At 56.0% G+C, this 22,829-nt stretch overlaps 1 protein-coding gene and 2 long non-coding RNA genes across 5 annotated transcripts in view; 2 read left to right on the plus strand and 1 right to left on the minus strand.

The window, feature by feature from the left end:
* Positions 1-2,147: 2,147 nt before the first annotated feature.
* Positions 2,148-4,360, plus strand: LOC119147052. Its single transcript, XR_005103938.1, has 2 exons — positions 2,148-3,422; positions 3,505-4,360. It is a non-coding gene; the product is annotated as an uncharacterized LOC119147052 (long non-coding RNA).
* An 8,441-nt stretch (positions 4,361-12,801) lies between these two features.
* LOC119147654 lies at positions 12,802-15,854 on the minus strand. Its single transcript, XR_005104101.1, has 2 exons — positions 15,264-15,854; positions 12,802-13,076 (listed from the first exon to the last, which is right to left on the minus strand). It is a non-coding gene; the product is annotated as an uncharacterized LOC119147654 (long non-coding RNA).
* Positions 15,855-19,552: 3,698 nt separating this feature from the next.
* The window catches only part of TNRC18 (trinucleotide repeat containing 18), a 57,585-nt gene continuing 54,308 nt past the window's right edge, over positions 19,553-22,829 (plus strand). For all 3 annotated transcript variants that reach the window (XM_037383752.1, XM_037383755.1, XM_037383754.1), the window contains exon 1: positions 19,553-19,834. In XM_037383752.1, the coding sequence (XP_037239649.1) occupies positions 19,639-19,834 (196 nt within the window). In that variant the 5' untranslated portion in view covers positions 19,553-19,638. The remainder of the gene's footprint in view (positions 19,835-22,829) is intronic.

A 22,829-nucleotide genomic window follows, 5' to 3' on the forward strand; every position in this document is an offset into this window, starting at 1 on the left:
CCGGCGCCTGCTCTCGTCCTTTTTGCTTTCCCAGCCCATGGATGCTCAGTGCCCTTCAGCCGGCCGCGGGGCTCGGAGGGCAGGGGGGCCCCAGCTGCCAGCACTTGCTGCTCGCTCTGCTCTCCTGCCCACGCCAAAGCCCTGGCCAGGGCTGCCGCCCCCATCCACATCCCCAACCGCAAAGGTCCCCCCTTCCCTGGGCCCTTGTGGTGTGCGAAACCCCCTCCTCCGGCCGGTGTGCCAAACAGGAGGGGAGCAGCAATGCTTCCCCCAGCCCCTCCTCATCCTCTGGCCCCAGGGAAGCTGGGCAGGATGGAGAAAAGGAGGAGAACCCTCAAAGGTGGAAAGAAAGAAATCCCCCTGGCAGCTTTTAACTGAGGAGGAGAAGGAGAGGGAACAAGATGGGAGGAGAGGTTGTGAGCTGGAGATAGCTGGCACTTGCAGCAAGTGAGTGATGTGTGTGTACACATGCCGGCTCCCCACCAGCCTGATGAAAGGACCGGGAGCTCTCGAAGCCAAACTAAGGTGAGGAACCTGTGGCTGTCCCGGGGGTGGCAGTGGGGGAAGGCTGGTTTACTCCAGCGCAGCAGGGATGCTCTGCCAGGAGCCGGGGTGGCCGGCTCTGCAGCGGTAACAGCTCGCTGAGGAGGGGCTGTGTTCCAGCATCCCAGCCTGTGCAATGAGAGGGATGCTGGCCGGGCAGCTCTGCTGTCAGCCCCCAGATCGGTGATCCAGGGCGATGCATCGGCTAGGGATGCAGCATGGATGGGGGTCTGCCTCCTCCCTGGATCCCTGCGGGGTGCTGGGGCTGGTCCCCGCTGTGGTGGGGCTCCCTGGGTATTCGGTGTAGCAAGCACAGCCCAGACACCAGCTGGGAAGTGGTGGCTTTGTGCTGGCCTGGGTGAGGAAGGGTCTCTGGTCCCTCCTGCCCCAGCAGCGAGGGGATTTTTCCCCCTCCCATGCAGGCATGAAGCTCTCACTCCAGTTGCACAGCTCCCTTTGCCTTGCCCAGGGCTTCACTTGCACCCGCACCTGCAAATTTCCAAGGGCTTCCTTGTCACCCCCATGTTGCGTTTGGGATTTGTATTTAATTCTTATTATTTCTTCATAGGTTTGTCCCTGTCACTGCTGCTATTCCCAGCCCGGCTTTCCAGCAGGTTTTGCTCTGCAGAGAGCTGCAGGTTGGCTATGAAATATGACAAAGCGTTCATTTAAATGCACACCATGATGTCGGCAAGTCCATTAGGAGAATTAATTTGAATGGTTGGCATTTAATAAACAGCCTCGTCCCTCCTCTCCCCCTGCCGCCGCCATCTCGGAAGGGTTAAAAAGAAACCACATGTGGATATTGGAGGGAGAGGGGAGCAGGTATCTGGGGCTGGGGGGCGGGGGGTGGGTGGGGGATAATAAAAGAGAGCTGGCGTTATAAAAGGAATTGCAGTTTGTTTTGTTCACAGTAAAAAAAAGCACATGTGGAAGGGGCTGAGCCGAGCAGTTTGGGTTCACAGGGTGTTTGGTGCGTGGAGAAAAGAGGGGGATGAAACAGTGATGGAGCCGGGGAGGAGACGCTCCGGCCGGAGGGTCCCAGCCTGACTCCAAACACGCGGGGCTGGGGGAAGGCGAGGGGGTTCTGAGGACGTTTCTCCCCATATGGTGTGTATTACAAGCTCCTTTCTAGTTGTAAAGATTAATTTAAAGCCTTTCTCACCTCCCCCCCATCCCTCTTTCATTGACAAATGAACATCTGGGCTGAATGCTGCCCAGATCCTAATCAAAGCATTTTTTCAGGGCCGTTGTCTGCCTTTATGGCTATCTGCTTTTCGGATTCTCAGCAGTTTCAATGCACTTGGCAATTCAGCCTGCAAATACCCCTCTCCAGGATTTATGATTCGGGCTAATGTGATTTTTCTCTTTGCTTCTTGATTCGTTTGTTTGGTTTAGTTTAACGGCATTTTCTTCTCTGTGTATAAGTTAGGGCACGAAGGGATTTCCTCCCCCCTCCCCCCCTTCCCTTCTTTGCTCTGGGTTATTAACAATTAGCAAAAATGGCTTTCTTGGGGAGGCTACACTGGCTGATGGGGGCACAGGGCGGGGGGGGGGGGGGGCAAAGGCAGCCCCCAATCCCTGATGAGCATCCCCCAGTGATCCCAAACCATCTATTTTTCTTACAGAAAGCTTGTTTTTTTGAAGTTATTGCCGAGAAAGCAGCTTTCCACCAAAGTGAAGCTGAGCCCTTTCCACGATGCTCAAGGACTTCTTCAGCAGGGAGAGGCAGCACGAGCCGCAGCCCAATATGGAAAAGCCATTCACTTCCCAAAATGATGCTCAGGCAGCTGAGATGCCTGAAAAATAGGGAGTGCTGTGGCGGGGGTCCCATTCCCGTCAGGCTTGATTTTTTTCCCCTGCAAGTTCCAGTTTGGGAGTTAAAGGATTAATATTTAAAACCTAGCTGGGATGTTGAATAATGTTTGTTGTGTCCCAGGTGCTATAGGAAAGGCTGGTGGTGCTGGAGCCGGGGCAAAAAAGCAGAAAAAATCCCTTTAGGGCAAATATAGGGACTTGCAGGGGACACAGTGTGGGGTTTGCTGTGTTGGTCCCCATCCCTGAAACCCTGGGAAACAGCCCTGAAAGCTGGGAAACACAAAGGTGATGTTTCTGGGGTATATTCAGAGCATATTTATTCCTGCAGAAAACCCTACGCCTTGCCCTGGGCTTCCCCTTCTCTTTGGCAGAACAGCGAGGCTGGTTATTTACCCCGACGGACGCCTTAATTAAGGTGTGTGATTTCAGGCCATTTAAACCATCAAGGAGAGGTCTTGTTTATACAGCGAGTGCACGGGGTAATGGCAATATTAATTAAAAATGTACTTCTAAGTGAGATAAAAAATCACCGCAGTGGAAAGTACTTTGCTGCTCTTCCCCGGCTCGCCAGGATGAGGGGGAACCCAAATCCCAGAGCCTCCTCCAGTGATGCAGCAGTGGGTACCATCCATCACTGGGACCCTCTCCACCCGAGGATGTGGCTGGGGAAGCCAAGCTTTGGCTGGGAAACTGGAGCCGGTTGGGAATGGTGGTGGTTTACACTGCTTTCCAGCTTGAAGCCGGCGTGGCTTTTCCCGTGCATGGCCAAACCCACGTTTTGGCAGTTGTAGGGAAGGCTGTGGCTGGGGCAGCATCCCTGCTCGGGGTGGGGAGTGGTTTTGAGCAGATACAGATAATCCCCTGTCACAGGTGCTGGGCCTGTTTTTCCCAAGAAATACTGAATTTCCCATGAATGCAGTGAGCCAGGATGCAGCAGACAGGTCCCTGGAGGTGGATTTTGGAGCATGAAGAGCCAGAGCCAGACTCCTGATGGGTATGGAGCTGAGGTGACCCCAGCTCTGACCCTGGATGAGGACAGCTGCCCATGCAAAGCTTCGGAGGTAGGGAAACACCTTCCTGAGCATCTGGAGGGGGCTGTGGCATGGGTTTTAATTTATTTGCATTTTTGCTGCTGATTTTTAGAGTGCTCAGCACCTCCTGCCTCTTTTTCATCCCTTTCCTCCTCGATACCCACCTGAATGAGCAGCAAGCATGGCCACCGACCATGGGTCTTCCCAGCAATGCCATCACTGCCCTGTCAATCTGAAGGTCAGGGTGAAGCCTGGTGTCAGCCCGTAGCTGAGCCAGCACATCTGCGGGGTGAGAGCAGCCACTGGCAGCCCCAGGGTGAAGGGGAGGTGGATTTATGGGGTTTCGTATCGGTGCTACCAATAGTCAGGGCCGTCGTGGCGGCAGGAGGTGGGATGGAGAGTTGGATGCTGAGGTGCATTGCAGCTGAGGAGGCTTTTTGGGGAGGAAGGGGAGGGAGGCGGCGGTGGCTGGGGGTGCTGGGGAGCCCTCCCCGATGTGCCGGTGGAGGATGCGATGCCCAGCAGCTGCGTTTCCAGCCTCAGCCCCAACCGATGCGCTGGGATGGAGCGGGAGAGGGCAGCCACGGACAGTGCCCCACTGAGCTGGTGCTGAGCAGGGATCTGCGGCTGAGCTCTGCTCGGAAAGTCGCTCTCAGGCTTTTCTCATTTCGTTCTGGATTTAAGGCAGCTTCCAAATTCCTGTGCAGCCAAATCCTGCCTGGGGCTGCCAGGAAACCCAGCCAGCAACAAGTACGTGCCGTTTCTGTACCCACGACACAGCCAGTATTGCTGTTATTCTGCGGGTGACGATGATGGGACGGAGCTCCAGCCCTCCCGAGGATGCGATCGCAGCCCTTCCTGGGCTGCGGCCGGCACCCTGCCCTGGGTGCTGCCCGGGGAGGGAGGGCGGTCGGAGCTGCGGCGTTGCCTCCCCTTCATCACTGCCTTTTTATAAACAAAAAAAAAAAATATCCACCCCACCCCAGATTCCCTAAACTTCACCCGCCCGCCCTCCCTGTAACCTCCCGCTTTCTCAGCGCGTGGAAGCACATCAGCTCTATCCGCTCCCACCGGGATTTATGATCCCCAGGACTTCCTGCGCTGCCTTTCAACACACTCGCCTCCTTCCCGCCACCAATAAATCAAACCTGTTTGTTTCGGGTTGCTCCTTCCCATTTTTTCACTGATTTTTATTTCTCCCCCTGCCGCTGCCTCCCTCCATCCCCAAGGGTTCGGGAAGACACCAGAGGGCACAGGGGACAGTGGCAGAGCAGCAAAGCAGCCCCAAGACCAAGGTGAGGGCACACGGTGGGTCTCCATGTGAAATGTTGGTGGCCGAGAAAAGGGGGGTCGGGAAAATCCTGTGCTGCTGGTACAGACTAAACACTGCTCCCGATGTCTAAACACCACCAGGATGCAGCCCCGCTCCTGGAGGCCCTCGGTGCTTTGGGTTTTTCATTGGATCCATCCCAGCGTGACCCCAAAGTAATTTTACTGGCAGCCTCGGGAAAGCCCCCCAGCAGGGTCAGGCATCCGAGAGAGACATGGCGCAGGTACCCAGGGCTGCACATGCAGCATCTCCCCGCCGAGCATCCTCCCGGCCGCGTTGGGGACAGGGGGCTGGCTCTGGCCAAGCCCACCCATGGGACGCCTGATCTGGTCTTTCCACTGGTGACTCACGGAAAATACTTGTTTTGCAGGCAGCCCGCTCAGCATGACGGGTGTTCTGCCACTGTGCCTTGCTCTCCCTTTTTTTTTTTTTTAATAAAGATCTTTGGTATGAAAATATTTGGGATCCTGACCTTCCTGTGGAGCTTGCCTCACCTGAAGGCAATTTTTTTTCTCCCTGCCTGTGTGCAGGGCTGGCTGTGCAAACCATGCTCTGTTGGCCACCTGGGAAGCAGCCTGGTCGCGCTCCCAGGGTTGAATTTTTTTTGGATTATTATTGTTGAGCGGCTCTTATACAACAGCAGAGGAAGCTTGGAGGGTTTCCACCGCCCCACGCCAGCTCCTTGCGTGCTGGTTTCAGCACGCTTGCCAGCACCGCCGGCTGCATGGGGCCCCCCCAGCCTCTCGGCAAGGTTTGTGGCACGACCTGGGGTGACAGGGTGGGGACTCAGCCTGGCTCTTTCTGGGTGTCCCCACTGTCCCCAGAGCCAGGCAGGACAGGGTGAAGTGGGACCTCGCTGTGTGGCTTGGCTCCTTGTTGCCTTGCAGGGAGCAAGCAGGATCCATGGGTAGATTTGGGTTAAAACACTCAAAATGGTGAATGATGCTGATTTACGCTTTGGGTTCCCAGCACCGCGCTGCTTCCCAAATACTTGCCTTTCACCTCCTTCCCCGCCCCCATCCTTCAGAGGACAGGGATGGAGTATGGCCCCTTCCCAGTGGGACCAGCCCATCCCAGCCCCGGCCAGTCACAGAGGGAGCCTGGGGCAGCTCTATATTTAACTGAATTGGCTTTAAAAAATGTTTTTTCTTGGAATGGGCATGGAGAGGGATGCTCCTCAGTGCATCCCTCACTGCCATGAGCTTTCCCCCCTGACTCGTCATACAAAGAACCAACCCTGCCACCGCTCTCTGGAAAGCAGATCAGTGGTTGTTTTTTTGGTTTTTTTTGGGGGGGGGATGGTTTAGTTTGGAAGCTGGGATGGAAAATTATTTCCAACCCCCAAATTAGAAACAGAATAATAATAAAGCGCCTTGTTTTGGAGGGGGCGGTGTGTGTCATCCCGCAGCAATGAGAAGCTTGTGCTGAAGAGGAGCAAAGAGCTGTGACTTAGTTTTTTAACACTACCCAAAGGACTGGCTTGGCTCCGGGATGCTGCTCTCACTCGCTCGTACCCGACGATGGGGACAGCCAAGCCACTGTGGGCTGGGGACACCCACGGGTAGGTGCTCTTCCAGTGTGTGGGGGACTGTATCACCCAATTTAGTTGTCCTCACGCTTGTTTTTGCGGAGAAAAGGGGATTGTGCCATGTGGTTTTCTGCCCTGCTCTTCTCGAGGCGGTTCGGATGGAGAGCTGATGTTAAGTGATGGGACAGGAGCCAATGTTTTATCGTGCTGGGCTGGGGGCAGGCATGAGCAGGCGATGGTTTCTCCTTGGGATTTTTTTTTTCCAATACAGTGGATTAGAGTGATTTCACTATGGATTGCTCTTTCTATGGTTCCTACCCCCAAAAAACCATCAGGTCCTATGAAAACTGGGTTGGAGTCTTGGAAAAAGAAGTCATGCTGGGGCAGTAGCTGGTCCTGCCTGGGATGGGCTCATCCCTGCAATCACTGGCCACCACAGCATTGCCAGAAAACCCTTTAAAATAATATATTTTTTAAAATTGCAAGGGGTTCTCCCCATGTGTGGAGAGGTGACCGCTTAGGGGTTCAAAGACCCCATTTAAAGGCTGAATTCTTGCTGCAGCAGAGCATTCACCGCTCTGTATTTCTCTCACTGTTAGGTATAACGTGTTGTGCACCCAAAAGGGGTGCCTGAGCTGGGTGCCCTGCCTGCCTTCGGGGTGCCCCCAGGGCAGGTTTTGGGGGAGCGGTCTGCATGGAGCCAGTCACTGCGATTTAATAAGACACTTATTGTATGTTAAATATCAACAGCTGATAGAAAAACATGTGTCTCCAAGGATTAACAGCCATGTAAAAGATAAATCAGTGAGTTAACCTCCAAACAGCATGTTTCAAATAAACCCACGGCTGCTGCAACGGTAATAACGGGGGTAATAAGGAGTGGGATGGGGAAGGTAACCTCCCGCAGCGCTGCGGGCTGGGGCAGGGGGCTGGGAACTGCCCAGAGGGAAAGGGCCTGGGGGGGCTGGCCAACAGCCGCTGGGCAGGAGCCGGACGTGTGCCCGGGTGGCCGAGGTGGCCAGCAGCAGCCTGGCTGGTACCCGAACCAGCGTGGCCAGCAGGGCCAGGGCAGTGCCCGTACCCCTGTACTGGGGGCACTGGTGCGGCCGCCCCTCGAACCCTGGGCTCAGCTGTGGCCCCTCACTGCCAGGGGGACGTGGAGGGGCTGGAGCATGTCCAGAGCCGGGAAGGGGCTGGGGAAGGGGCTGGGGCACAAGCCCTGTGGGGAGCGGCTGGGGGAGCTGGGGGGGGTCAGCCTGGAGAGCAGGGGGCTCGGGGGGGACCTGATCGCTCCCTCCAGCTGCCTGACAGGGGCTGTGGGCAGGGGGGGTCGGTCTCTTCGCCCCGGGAACAAGCGACAGGGCAAGAGCAAACGGCCTCGGGCTGCGCCAGGGGGTTTAGGCTGGATATTAGGGAAAATGTCTTCACTACAAAGGTGGTCAGGCACTGGGACAGGCTGCCCAGGGAGGTGGAGTCACCATCCCTGGAGGGGTTAGCAGCCACCTACACGCAGTGCTTAGGGACCTGGTTTAGTGGTGGGCTTGGCAGTGCTGGGTTAATGATTGGGCTTGAAGATATTAAAGGTTTTTTCCAACCTAAACCATTCTATGACGCTAGGTGTGTCACAGATCACCATGTCCCAGTAACCCTGGGCTGGGGCTGGGTCTTCTCCCAGCGAGGTGATGCCCAGGGATGCTGGATGTCACAGGAGCAACGTCAGCTCTTCTCCCCCATTTTTTCCTCCCTTTCTACCTCTCCCCCTTCTTTTTTTTTTTTTTTTCCCCCAGGCCCCAGTTTCTCCCCTGTCAAGGCAAATGCTTTGGCTAATTAGCAAAACGTGTCAAAGAAAATGATTAATGTCCCGGGAGGAGGTTTAGTTGCCTTTGTGCCAGCACTGCCTGACTTCTGCTCTTAAAGGTTTTATTAAAAGATAAGGGAGCTCATGACGGGTGAGCAAAGCATGTGCTTTCCTGGGTGTTAAAGGGTCAGGGAAGGGGGGGACGTGGGGCGGATTGGGGTCACCCTCAGAGGGAGAGGCAAAGGCTTATGTTTCTTTGCCTCTGTGCGTGACCGTCACCGTGGTGTCTGGCCTTGGCAGGGGAAAAGACATTTAAAAAATGGCTGAATGCCTCCTTTATTCTTCCAGGGGCAGGTAATTTAATCTCATCAGCCAGGTTATGAATGTTTCTGTGTTATGGGTTTTCGCGTGGGTGCGTGCTCTGGCAGCAATGCTTTAGAGGGTCCTGGGTTGGGGACGCTCGGGCTGGGTGCCCAGGTCCAGCGCTGGGGAGTGAGGGCAGGGAGAGGGCACAGCCAGGCTCCTGTCCTGCTCGCCAAGGGCAGCGGTGGCAGCAGGGACAGAGGTGCTCGGGCAGGGAATTGCTGGACCCTTGGCCATGGAGTGTCCGTGGTTGGGCTAGAGCCCCGTGGGACATCCTGATGTTGTTTGCTGAGGGCTGAAACCCTCCATCCCAGCTGCTCCTGGGTGCTCCTGGGGCTGGGCAGGCAGCAGAGGCACAGGCAGGGAAACTGAGGCACAGTCCCACCAGGCTCCTGCCAGGACCTTTGTATGCAGCATTCGACTGTCCTCATCTCTCATGGGCCCAGGTATGTTTACAGCAACCCCCAAAGCACGACCAATCCAGCAACCCCTGAAGCGCGTAGTCCTTGCAAACCCTCTAAAACGAGCAGTCTTTGCAGCGGGGTCTTGCAAAAAGCAAAAATTACCTGGCAGCTGCCGCTGTGGGATCACAAACCAGAGCTGGCAGTGCCATGGCATCGCTGCGCTGAAATCCCAGCCGGGACATCAGTCTCAGGAGCAGGGAGAGAATGAGGGTGGTGGGAGCTCCATCATCAGCACACTTGGTTTTTTAATTCATGGGCAATTCTAAAACCCAGCAGACACCGATGTCCGCTGCCACAGAGGCCCGAGCCACTCGATGCATGTCAGAGGGGTTGCGGGGGGGCTAGCTGGCAGAAGCCTCGGGGGGGGGGGGGGCTGCAGGGGTTGCTCCGCGAGGTTTTCCTCCAGCAAACAGACCTCTGGACTTAATAAGCTATTTGTAAAACTTGCTCTGGATAAACAAGAGGCCGTGTGTCAGGCTGAAGGCAGCCTCGCAGGGCTCCACCGCGCGGGGTGGGACCTCAGCGCAGAAATATTTTCAAGATAAACAGAGGAAAACGAGTCCTGGAGGAGGCTGGAGCTGCTGGCAGCAGCATACTGCTCCTCTCGGAGATATTTCGGGGCAGGAACTTGGCTTTCTGCATGCTGTGGCTCAAAGATGCTTTTTTTTAATTATTTTTTACCTCCAAAGGGAACCTCGCGTGCTTCTGATTCAAAAATAAACCTGAGGAGCGGTTGGCAGTGAAGCCAGCGGTGGGGAGAGTTGCAAAGCCCAGGACTTGCAGGGGAGTTTTAGGGTGAGTTTTGGGTGGGGAGCTGGGATGCACAGCTGCTGGTGCAGGTCCCCCTTGGGCAGAGCTGCCCTCGCTGGGGACCCCCCGTGGGACAGCACCCCAGGCCCAGGTAGCAATATCGGCAATATTGGCAATATTAGCGGCAGAGCCGCCCTGCCTGGCTGCCGGTGCATCCTGCTCTCTGTCAGCTCCTCTGTTCCCCTGCAGAGGTAGAGGCAGGTACAGGTGCCCAAGGCAGGGTACAGGTACTGCCCTGCCCTCTGCCTGGCCTAGGCTGGAGCTGGGGAAATGGGCTGGGCTCCATCCTGTCCATCCTCACCATCCTCACCATCCCCTCCATCCCTCCCTGCGCATCCGGAGCAGCAGCGGAGGCGATGCTCTGGGGGACGATGACAGGGTGAGTGTGCTGGGGGCCCAGTGGGCTCTCACTGCAGCATCCCTGCATCTCGAGGGGGATGGCTGAAACGCAGCATCCATGCTCGAGGCTGGAGGTAGCCCAGTGGTTGGTGGGGCAGTACCGTCCTGTCTGGTCGGTGCCAATCTGGCCCCTGGGAATGCTAAACTGGGCAAATTGGGGTGGAGGAAACTGTCCCTTCTCCTTGCCCTGCAACCTTGCAGACCTCTCTTGGCCATGGGGCTTGGCAGCGGTTTCCTTCTCCCCAGTTATGTGCCTGGTCTGGAAATGCTGCAACCACGGGGCGATGCCTGGCTCGGGGCAATACCTGGCTCGGGGCGATGCTCAGCTTGGGGTGATGCTCGGCTTGGGGTGATGCCTGGCTTGGGGTGCCACAGCTGGGACCTGCCAGCAGCCCTGGAAGCCGAGATCTCTCAGAGTATTTCTCCCTCTCTTCCCCATCCCCAGAAAATTTAATTAAAAGTCATTCAGATTCCTTTGAAAGAAAATGTCATCCGTCGACACAATTACACTTTAACTAACCAAAGCTGTTACAGTTCTATATATATTGGAATCAGGCTGTCGTTATTAGTTCTAAGTAAGTAATTTATTCCCATTATTGTGTTCAAATTACAGGATATTACCCCCTGGGGAAATAATCCTGTTATTTGAAATGTAAAAAAGAATTCACATGGACAACAATGGATTCCTAAATGAACCCAACAACAGTCCCCAATCCAAGTGCAGCATCACTTGTCTTGGATAGAAAAAATATAAAGTTGCTTTTAAAAACATTATTTTCTCCTCTCTTCTCTTCCTCCCACCCCAACAGAGGTGAATAGGGCTCCTCCTCTTCTTCAAAAGCCTCTGTTTATTGAGGGAACCCTGGATGTGCAGGGATTTGGTGGGGAGCATGGAGTGGGGGGCAGATGTATAGGTATGTGTCCCCTTATGGTGGTGGTGGGAGGGGAGCCCCAGGATGGTGGGATGCGAGTGCCTGGCACAGCCCGGGGGCTTCTGCCGGAGCTGGGAACTGCTGGATTTCTACAGCAAAGAGCTGCAGAGGCTCTTCGGAAACATTGTTCCCTTGATCAAGATCTTCAGCGAAGCCAAATAACAGCTTGTCTCTGTAACACCCAAACATAAGCAACTAATTTGGACCACCGAAAGGAAAAAAGGGGAGAGGAAAAAAAAGAATAGAATAGAAAGAGGAGGAAGAGGGAGGGGAGGGAAGAAAATCAGATACACTTGTAACCTGATTACAACAGCCAGCTATGTGTGCAAAATCACAATGCAGCTCTATAATTAAATCTCTCTTTCCCCCTCCTGCCGAGCTCTTTCCTCTAACAGGCACGGCACAAAAACAGTCGTTAGGACATCAAATTCCAGCTCCGACAAGAGGGCACTTTTTTTGTCTATAGCTGCTCAGCTCGTCTTTAAGGAAATAATAATTATAAGCCCAGTGCTGCTGGCTGATGAGCTCTGTGGAGCAGAAAGGGCTCGTCTTGTCCAACTGCTCCTTCCCCCTTGGCTCCTCTCGGGGCTGTGCAGAGGACTAGGGTGATGGGAAAAGAGAGGGGATAGCCTTGGGCACCTCCTCTTTGGACTGGGGTTTCGGGTGAAATACTAGAGTCTAATAAGATGCTCGAGGGCTTGGAACCACAGATATTTCTTCCCCTTTTGCCTCGCCGAACCCATCTCGCACATTTTAGCATCAGCGGTTTGGTACCTGGCGTAGGTTGTGGCAGGGGACTTGTAGCCGAGTGCCAGCATTTGGTGCATCCATAAAATACCCGCAAAGGATGCAAGGAGCCAGCAGCTTCCTGGACACAGGGAAAACTCCTGCCACAACATTTTCCCAAGGGTTTCTCCCCTGCCTGGTGCTTGGCTTCTCTGTACGGCAGTCCCAGATCCCGGGCCACAAGGTGATGGGGGGCTGCTGTGGATGGGGGCAGCTGGACGGACCCCAGAGGGTGCAGGGAATGGAGCCCCCAGCACAGTGGCTGCAGGGAGGGCAGGGCTGGCAGCCCCCCCCCCCCCGCCTCCCTGGCCCGGCCCGGCCTGTTAATGAATTTGATTTACTCCGCGTTTGTCACAGCAGGCTATTCTCATTCCTGTGACACCCAGCACGTGCTTTGGCTGGCAGCTGCAGGCTGGATTCAGCCTTAGCAACCCATTTCCTCGAGGGCAGGTTCCTGCTCGCTCCTTCGGGGTATTTTTGGGAGCAGGTTTTGCATCCCATCTTCTTTTCTTTTAGCAAGTCTGGGGCGGGGAGTTTGAGTTTCTTGCAATGATGGCACATCTGGTGCAACAACTTGCAGCGTGGGGGGGGAGGGCGAAGGAAGAAGCCTGGCATCGCAGGACCCCCAAATGGGTCCCAGTATGCAAGATAACTACCACTGCGATAGGATTTATCGATCACACCTCGTCATGTCAGGCTGGCACGTGCAAGAAAGCAAGACCGAGCGCAGACGCAGGCTTTGCAACGCACGGCGTGCGACACGGAAATTCAGATGCTGTTCCAATAAAGCTGTGGATGTTTGGTTTTAATGGCAATTAACAGCTGTTAAAAGGCGAAAGATCTATTCTAATAACACCTAGCACTTCTGGCGCCTTTCATGAAGGGATTTGAAAATACATTTGTGAGTGTTAATTTTAAGCCATGATAATGTACCCCGGGGAGGCAGATGGGTTTACCTTGTTTTCAGGCAGGAAAGCCGAAGCAGACCACAGCACGGTGTGGGGACAAACATTTAATGCCGGCAGCGGTGGTGAAATCTGTGCCGGGCTCTGGAAGAGGGATGGGACGAAGCCAGGGACAGCTGGCAACATGGGGGCAGTTCTCACCGGCATTCCCTTGGGTCTTTTTATTTTGGGGGGAGATTAATGTGGTGCAAAACCAGAGGCACTCGCGAGTTTAACCTTCAGCAGGACCCTCGCGCTGGGGGGGCACGTAGGAAATCATCTTTCCCTGGGAGATGCTGCAAATCCGGATTTTCCAGTTCCTGGAGGGCTCTGCTTGTTTAAATTAGAAGCAGATAGGAGAGGTGAATTTTAAGAAGGACAGAGCAAAGGCACACAAGTATGCAGTTAACTTCTAAACTTCTTTCTCTGGATCTCCTGCTGAGTAAATGCTTTAGGAGCTTCAAACCACAGCTTTTAATATCTCCTTAACATGCTTGGCGATTCCTTCCCCCCTGTCAGAACGGCAAGAGCAGCTGTGAATATTTTCCATTTTAAAATGTTTTGTATGCATATGAAAGTACCTGCAGCTCCTGTGGGCCGGGCTACGGAGAAATGCTGAAGCCAAGGGTATCTATTTTATATCAAACCTCAAAATAGGACATGCTACAGCCTCTCGCTCGCTCGTGTCCTGCATCCAGGAGGATATTTTTGATTTAACTGACAGATCAAGGGAAAAATCCCCAATTCACTCTGTTGATGTAGAAGATCTTGTCATTCGGAGCTCAGCATTCCCGTTCGCCTGGGTGTAGGATTGTTTTAAACTCACAGATGCAGAACCTCTAATACTGGGGGTGTTACGTGGGGATTGCAGGTTTGGGGAGGTTTCCCGTGCACGTTTCTCCACTAACCCACATTTTTTCCGCTGAAAGGTGTAACTGCCGTTTCCGCGCCTTACAACCAATTTAGCAGCCGGTCTGTAGCCGAAAAACACAGGCAGTAATGACAGCTTTGGGATTCACGCTCCTCTCAAAGCTCTCTATGGGTTGTGCATGTCAGCCTTCCTCCCTGCCTGTTTTTCCCCCCCCCAATCTTGGATGCAAAAAGCTTATTATTGAGTAAAGGGGGAAAAGAAAAAAAAAAAAGAAAACCACCCAGATCTATCAAAGATCCAGTCTAGCTGTGACAAAAGCCCAGTACTAGGGGCTTCACCGAGGCCGAGGAGCACAGGGCACCCAGCAGTGGGAGCGTCCCAGCTCAGGGTTTGGTGGGGGAAGCGAGTACGCCGGTGGCCGAGTGGGAGAGCAGGGTGGTTGGGTGCATACACACCCGCCCACCCGTGCCGGGCCAGGAAGAAAACCAGCAGGCTTTATTTGGACTTTACAACCAGCCTGTGGTTTGGGAGACGTTTGGCTTTACAAACCCCAGAGCCACGGGATGGGAATTGCTGTGAATAGAACGGGTGGGCACCAGCCACGACCCCGTGTCCCCTGTGGCCCTTCTCCCACACTGGTGGGGCGATGGGTCAGCAGCACCAGGATGGTGCGAGGATGCTGCACCCTCCAGCTGCTCCCAGGCATTGGGCACAGCCCCGGGGAGGGGGGGGTCTCTCGGGCTCCCCCCAGCCCCGTGCAAAGCCCGCAGCCAGGCTGAGCACAGGGTTTATAATCAGCCAGGATTTATGGAGAAAAACGAAATCCTGAGCTGTTCTGGTCATTAATCAGGAATTCTTTGCTTGGTTCCCAAGCTGTTTCCCCAGGGATCTCCTCATAGAGACCCCCCCACCCCGCAGCCCCCTCCCCATGGATGGCAGCTCTTTCCTTGCAGGCAAGTGGGCTGGGGTGGGGAGGGACCTGGTGCTTGTGAATTAATCAGCCTCCCCCCAGATAAATAAATCCCCCAGGATTCATCAGAATAAATCCCAGCAGGGACCCCCTTGCCTTCGTATCTCACCTCTGCCCCCACAGCATTTTATCTGGGGGGGACAGAATCCCGCTGCTGGACTCGGTTCTGCTTTTAAGATGGGGGGGGGGGGGGGATAAAATCAGGGCAAAGCTTTGCTGCTGCGTTGGGATCATCGCCGTCCGTGTTTTAATGTGATTTATGCCTGGTTTTCTAAATCCAGCCACTGACTGCACGCTTTAAATATAGCTCCAAAAACACCCTGAAAACGTGTAACAAGCACGTTAAAAACGCCGGGCGAAAGGGGTGCACAGCACCCCCAGCCCTGGGGCTGCCGAGCCTGCCGATGGGGGTCACGGCGGGGTTTATTGGGGCGCGGGGGGGTCCCAGCTGCCGGCCGGGGAGGCGGTGGGGTTCCATAGGGCCTGCTTCCAGCCTGTGGGTGCAGTCGAGTGCCGGGTTTGCAACGAGCAGGCGTGTGCCCCCCCCCCGCCCCCAACCTTGGCAGCTCCCCAAAATGGGGGAAGATGCATTGGGAGGGGGGGATCAGTTTGCTTTGCCTCGCATGTCTTCAGACCGATCCCCCCCCCCCATTCCAGCCCCCCTCCCCTGTCCTACCTGCATCCCCGGGGGGGGGGCAATGCCCGGTGCAGGGCCAGGGGCTGTGAGCTCCGCACCGCTCCGCTGCCTCCTGCCCGCTCCCCGCCGCCTCCGCGGGGCCCGGGAGAGGAGGGGCGGCCCGGAGAGAATTTCATGTTCCGGGGAGGGGGGGGGGGGGGTTGAAAAAAAAAAAGAAAAACGGGAAAAACGTGAGAAAAAAAGAAAAAGGGAGAAAAAAGAAAATAAAGGAAACTAAGGGAAGAGAACGTGAGGGGAGATGGAGGGCGAGGACCGGGTGCGCAGGGCGGGCGGGGGTGCCCCCTCCCCGGGGCGGGGGGCGGCCCGGGGGCGGGCGGCACCGTGGGAACCTGCCGGGAGCCCGGGGCACCGGCCCCGGTGGCGGGGGGGGTGGGGGGGTGGGGTGGCAAGGCGGTGCTGAGCAAGCGGCTGCTCGCGGGACCCCCCCCGGTTATTCTATATATATATGTATATTTATTTTTAAATGGGTATTTTTGGAGAAGGCGGCGTTTGCGGTAAGGCTTTGCGGGGAAAATGTGGGAGCGCCCCCCCCCAATTCCCTGGGACCTTTGCGGCCCCAGCCCGGCGCCCCCCTGCGGTGCCCCCCCCCCCCCCCCGGGGACAGCTGCAGCGGGGGAGTCCCCCTGCTCGGGGGGATAATCGGGAGGAAAAAAAAAAAAGGGGGGGGGGAGCGTTAATATGGAAGATGGTGGGAAAATGGTGCCCGCCCCCAGGGCAGCCGCAGCACCGCGCCTCAGAGGGAAAAATAATGATGATGATAATAAAAATTTGTATCTATCTATGGGGGGGGGGGGGATATTTTTTGGAGGGGGAGGGCTGTTCGGTGCTTTGCAGCAGCGTTGTCCCAGCCCCGAGCTGCTGCGCTGCTACAAGATGGCTCCCGGCCGGGGGGAGGAGGGGGAGAAGAGGAGGGGGAGGGGGAGGGGGAGGGGGAAGGGCCGGAGCCGCGGGGGAGGGGGCCGCCCCCCCGCCACGCCCGGGCCGGGGTTTTTATTAGCATTTCCCTGATTTATGGCATGCCAGCCCCCCGTCCCGGGGACAGCGGCGGGGAGGTCCGGGCGTGAAGGCATTAAACATTTATAAAATATGCTTTTAAAGCCACATAAAAGCGACGAAGCCATTAATATTTTTTTCCCCAATTCCCCGTTTTTGGTTTACTAAAGGAGACGCGGAAAAAAAAAAAAAGCGCCCTCCCCTTGGCAGCATCGGGGTTTGAGCCCTCGCCTCTGACGCAGCCGCGTTTTGCTTTTAGATATAAATAAAAACAATTTTTTTTTTCGCCTTAAACGCAGCGGCTCTTGGAGCGTGACAGCTTTTCGAGGAATGCGGCGCCGCTTTTCTTAAAACGATTAAAAATAAGCAGGGAAGTGCTGGGGGGTGTCGTGGGGAGGGGGTGTCGTGAGGAGGGGGTGTCGTGGGGGGTGGGTGTCCGGGGCCGCTCCAGCTCCCGATTTTGGGGCTATTTCGCCCCTTTTCTGGCGGCTGCCCCAGCGGGCGCCTCGAAACTCTCCTGCCCGGGCGTGCCGGGGGGGGGGTGTGTGTCTTTATTATTACTATTTTTAATTTATATCGGCATTAAATTAAACTCCCCCCTTCGTTATAAAAGCCGATATTTAAAAAAATATTAAATAAGCTGGGCGGTGGGTTGGGAGGTTCTTGGGGGGGGGGGACGGGACGGGACACGGACGGACACGATTGTTGGCACTGATGGGGTGTCCGCCCCGGTGCACAAGGAAAAAATAAAATTAAAACCAAAAACAAAACAAACCCAAACAAAAAAGAAAAGTAAAAGTTGCGCCGGACGGCGGGTAGAGCCCCAGCCCCGGCGGGCAGCGCTGGGGGGACCGTGCCCCCCGCCCGGCCCCGCGGCTTCTCCCGCCCGTTTCTCGCGCCAAGCCCCGCTGGAAAAAACGGAGTTTTGGTTCAATCGGAACGGGGGGGCGGGGGCAGTCTCCTCCCCCAGCCTTCCTTTTCACCCTATTTTTAAATTTTTTGGGGGGGCGGGGCCCGTGGGGAGGGAAGGGGGCCCTCCCCTCGCTGCCTGAAAGGGCGCTTTGTCCGCGGCGGGGCCGTGGGAGAGGGCCCGGCGGCGCTTCCCCCTCAGCGCTCTCCGGGGGGGGCCTCACGTCCCTCAGCCCGGGCCCGGCGGGGGGGCGCCCGGGGAGAAGGATTTAAACCCCACAGATAATAAAAAGGGAGAGAGGGGGTCGCGGGGTGGACCCCCTCCTTCCTCACACCCCCGGCAGCTTGCCCAGAGTGGGGAGGGACATGGCGAGCGGGGGGGACGATACACACACGACCCGAGGCCGCTTCCCCCGCCAACCGCCGCCAGCTCCGAGCGGGAGAGTGGGGGGGGGCCTGGAAACGGCGGCGGGAGCGCCTCACCGCGAGGGGCGGGGGAGCGGGGGGCCTGGAAACCGCCGCCTGTTTACCCGCCGGTGAGTGGCAGGCCCCCGGCCAATGGGGAAGCGCCGGATGGCGCCGGGCCCGCCCCAGCCGCGCGGAGAACAATGCGTGTTTCATGGCCCCGGCGCCACCGCCCCCTACCCCCCCCTTCCTTTTTTTTTTTTCTTTTTTTTTTTCCCCTTCCCTGCCTCCCGCCCCACGCTCGCGCTCCCCCTTCTTTTTAATTTTTTTAATTTTTTTTTTTTCCCTCCTTTTTTTTAAGCGCCGCCGAGCCGCGCGCGGGGCCGGCCAGGGGGGTGGAGGCGATGCTGCAGCTCGGCGGGGCCCCGCCGCTCCATGGCGCGGCCGCCGCGCCGCTGCCGCGCTGCCCCTGAGCGGAGCCGGGCGGCGGGCAGGGCGGCGAGCCGGCACCCCCCGCCCCAGCCCCGCGCCGCCGCCATGCCCCGCCAACAGGCGGCCTGACCGCGCCGAGGTAGGACCCGGCCCCCGGCCCGGGGCGGCCCGCTCGGGGCGGGGGTGTCGCGTCCCCCCCGCCTCGCCCCAGCCCCCCCTCTTCCCCCCCCCCCGCCCCATCCAGGGCCGCGTTTTGCCCCTTTTTACCCATTTCCCCTCATCTGACCGGTTCGGAGCCGCGATCCGGCCGCTCCCGCAGCCCCGGGGTGAGGCTCGCCCCGCTCAGGCAGGATTTAATTTTTGAATTTTACCAAAATAATAATAAAAAAAAAGCGGTGGGATTTTTCCCATTATTTTGCTTTTTCCCCTCTCTTTCTCTCTTTTTTTTTTTTTTTTTTTTCCCCTACCGATTCGTTGGCCTGGCAGCACCCCCTCCCCTGCGCTGGCAGCGGCCGGCGCGGAGCCGGGAAGGGCGGCGGAGCCGGGGCGGAGCGGAGCGGCGGCTCCCGGGGCTCCGGCAGCGCTGGGGGGGGTGGCGGGGGGGGAGAAAAACCCGCTTTATTCCCCGCAGTGTTTATTATTCCTCGCTATCCCCATGCAAAACCCGCCGGGCGGGGGGATCGTTTCATCGGAGTGCAAGTACAAATATACTTTTATATATTTTCTTTTTTTTTTTTCGCTCTGTCGGGAAATAATAATACGCGTTCTTATTTTCCCGAGCGAGAGCGGCGCTGGGAGAAACGGGAGATAAAAAAAAATAAATCCCGGGCGGCGATTTGAAGGCGGGGAATGGGGGAAAGCGGCGAGGAACGGGGCGGCGGAGCGAAGCCGCCGCTGGAGCCGTTTCTCCGGCGGGCGCTGCCCGCTCCCGGGCGGCTTTCGGCGGGGTAAAGCAGCCCCACGGGGGCTTAAAAAAAAAAAAAAAAAAAAAAAAAAAAAAAAAGAGAGGAAAAAAAAAAGGGGGGAGAATCGAGGAGACCTTTTTGTTGATTTGGTTTTTTTTTGGTGGGTTTTCCTGCACTGCGAGGAGAAACGCGGTGCCGCGTCCCCGCCGGCTGAGTGCGGCCGGGCTGCGGGCGCTGCGGCGGGGCTCCCCGGCTGCGGCCGGGATAAATGTAACACTTTTATTTTTAGTTTTATTTGAAACCCCTTATTTTCAAATGCTTCTTATTTTTTTTCCCGCCCTTTGCCATAAGTTTTCCTTGGTTTCCCCCCTCCCCGCGCCCCTCCCGTTCCCCTCCGCGGCTCCGGGGGGGAAGGTGAGGGTGGGTTTTAGGGGTGTTTCTGGGGGGCGGCTGGGGCTGGGGGGTCGGGGCATGTCGGCTCACCGCACCCCCCTTCTCTCTTGCAGGCAGCGCCGAGACCGCCGCGCCGGGGCTGGCTCCCTGCACCGCGCCATGGGACGCTTGGACGCCTTATTTTTGAAAACCATCTGATTTTTTTGGGGGAGGAGGAGGAGGAGGGGGGGTGGGGGGTGGGGGGGCGGGGGGGGAAGGCGGTGGCGGGCACCGACAGCGATCCGGGAGACTCCTTGAAGCCGGCGAGTGGATGATGGATGGCCGAGATTTCGGGCCCCCCCCGCTCGGTGCACGGCCCCCCTCCGCTGCTCTCCGGGCTGGCCATGGAGAGCCACCGCCTGGGAGCCACCGGCCGCCTGGCCCCCGCCGCCGGGCCCATGGCCGCCGGGCTCCCCGCCGCCCTCCAGCCCGGCAAGTTCCTCGCATCGGGCATCAGCCTCCACTCCCACCCGGGTAAGGCTCCGCGGACCCCCCCGGCAGCCCCCCGCCTTCCCTCCCTGCGCCTCCGCGGGCAGCGGCGGGCCCGGGGCCGGCGGGGCTTTAAGCGCAAAAAAACCACAGTAATAAGATAGATACGTATATATGTATGCTTGCAGCTTTTTCGCACGGTTTCCCCAAGGGTTTTTCTGCTTTGCCTGGCTCTGATTTGGGGGAAAAGAAAATGAGGGAACGTGGAGGGGGAAAAGAAAATGAGGGAACGTGGAGGGGGAAAAGAAAATGAGGGAACGTGGAGGGGGAAAAGAAAATGAGGGAACGTGGAGGGGGAAAAGAAAATGAGGGAACGTGGAGGGGGAAAAGAAAATGAGGGAACGTGGAGGGGGGAAAAGAAAATGAGGGAACGTGGAGGGGGAAAAGAAAATGAGGGAACGTGGAGGGGGAAAAGAAAATGAGGGAACGTGGAGGGGGAAAAGAAATGAGGGAACGTGGAGGGGGAAAAGAAAATGAGGGAACGTGGAGGGGGAAAAGAAAATGAGGGAACGTGGAGGGGGAAAAGAAAATGAGGGAACGTGGAGGGGGAAAAGAAAATGAGGGAACGTGGAGGGAAAAATCGCTCCGAACCGATAAAAATCCCCCCCGCGCACGGTTTTGTTGGCACCGAGGAAAATCCCTGCCGAGGCGGCTGCGAGTGTTTGGTGGAATAAATCGGATTTTCGGGAGAGAGGCAGATCGGGGTGCGGAGGGGAAGGGGCTGCGCTGCCCCGGGTGCTCCACGGCCGGGCACCCCCCTCCGCCCCGGGCTGGGGAACGGGGCCGATCGGGTGATTGTCCCCGCACCGGGGCGGGGGGCGGTGGCCGGTCCCTGCCGCCCCCGGGCAGCGCTGCCGGCACTGCGTGTTTTGGTGCTTTTTGTATTATTTTTCTTTTTTATCCGTAATTCTTATTTTTTTAAACCTGCAACCAAAACTTCCATGCAGGGACTGCTCCCTCCTTGTATTTTTTTTCCCCTTTTCAACGAGCTCCATCCTCGGGCAGCCGCACGGCTGCCTCTCCATTAAAAAAAAAAAAAAAAAAAAAGCAGACATGGAAACGTACGGGGATTATTTTTTTTTCCGCAGTCAGCTTTTTATTTATTTGCTTAAATTACTGCTTTTTTTTTTGAGGGAGTTGTATTTTTCCCCCTTTCTGAGCTCCCTTTCCCAGCTACTGGCAGGGTTGTACGCTCCTGCCCGCACTCTGCCCGCTCGCTGTTGTGCCTGGCTGCTGCCGAGTTTGCCCTGGGAGGACGCGAGGCATTTCTGACCGTTTGATTTCCCTCTCCGGCTCCCTATATTTTTTTTTTCCTCCCTTTCTTTCCCCTGGGCGTGGAGAGGTGACTCGGAGTTTACTTTAGGCGTTGGGAGGGTGACAGGTTTTGCAATAATAAACCTGCTTTTCTCCCAGCCGCCCGGGATGAATGACTTTGAAATTTGCAAACCTGATTGCCAACATCTGCAGAGAAGGAAGCAGCCCGAATCGAGGGAAAGAGATTTATTAGTTTTAGACTAGGTGGCAGTGCCAGTTTCCCAGGTGCTAAGAGGAGAGGTGTAAAGCGAACGGCTATGAAGCCAAGCACATGTGCAAACACCTTCTTTTTTCCTTCCCTTTTGTCTTTTATTTTTTCTTCTTTTCTTCCCCCTCCCTTTTTTTGTCCTTGGTATTTCACCCCCCTCCTCCAACTCCTACTAAAGCAGAATGTGATCTCTGCAAAAATTCGTCTGGACAATCTCAAGCCAAACCGAGTGCCGGTTGTTGTTTGTTCTTTTTTTTTTTTTTTCTTGGTTGAATTTTTTTTTATTGGGTGATTTTTTTCTTTCTTTCTTTTTTTTTTTTCTCTTTTATTCTCCTCCCAAAGTTTCCTTTTCTGGTGCTTGCCTGAGATCCAGGCAGCCCGGGAGGGAGGTGCTGAGCTCTGGCTTCCCGAGCCGACAGCGTTGCTCCCTGCCACCGTCCGTGAGCTTTTCCATTTGGGCTGGGAGCGAGTCTTGGATTTGGGGCCCCTCACAGAGGGAATGGGTTTTGTGATCCCTCCAATTTATTTTTTTTAATGTATTGGTTTTATTTTCATTTTCTTTTCTCTGAAGTCTCTTGAAAATCCCCTGCAGCCTGAGCTGCACCTCCGTGGTGCCAGCTCTCCCTGCGCGCTTCCTGGGATGATCGTTTGCGAAGCTCGTCCGGTGAGCTTGGCTTCGGCATGGCAATTCACAACCAGGCTAAACTGCATTTAAAAAATATGTACAATTAACAATCAGAACTTCCATTCTACCACAGCAGCAGGATAGGCAGGGATTTTTTTTTTTAATTATTTTTATTATGGCTTTAACAATATCATTTGAAATGATGATTGCTTCCTGCTACAGAGGGGCCCTTTGTAGGTTTGCGTTTGCAGCGATAATGTTGTGTGGGTTTTTTTTGGTTGTATTTGTTTTGGTTTTAGGAGGGGTGGAAAGCAAAGTCTTGTGCAAGGGGTTAAGAAAAGTGGGCAGGAGGTGAAGCCTTTAAATAGAGCCAGTTCAAACCGATCTTAAAATACCGCCGGGCTGAAGAAAGAGACTGTTGAATCTGTCCCAGTGTCCTCCTAAAATAAATACGCCCCTGTAAAAATAGCGCGATTGGCCATATTTGAGAATCCAGTTATCGCCGGCACCGACTCCTTATTTTGCTCATAGACCGGGCTCCTTACAGCCATCCAGGCTCTGTTCTGGCTCCAGAACGTGGACGCCTGGGCTGTGTCCAGTGACCCCCAGACCCTCAGCTCTTCTCTGGGGGGTTATTATTCTGTGCTAGAGTTTTGGTCGCCGCCGTGCAGGCTGGGGGGCCGGGGACAGAACCCCTTTGTTGGAAGAGCACGGAGGGAGGAGTGAGCTGGAGACCGAGGCAGATGGTGAGCCAGCCCTGGGCTGCGGGGCTGCCATCTCCCGTCCCCCCCGCGCTCTTGGGGTTCACAGTCTCCCTGTCTTTGAGGGAGGCA

Source organism: Falco rusticolus, chromosome 4 (assembly GCF_015220075.1).
Source record: "Falco rusticolus isolate bFalRus1 chromosome 4, bFalRus1.pri, whole genome shotgun sequence".
Taxonomy (NCBI): Eukaryota; Metazoa; Chordata; class Aves; order Falconiformes; family Falconidae; genus Falco; species Falco rusticolus.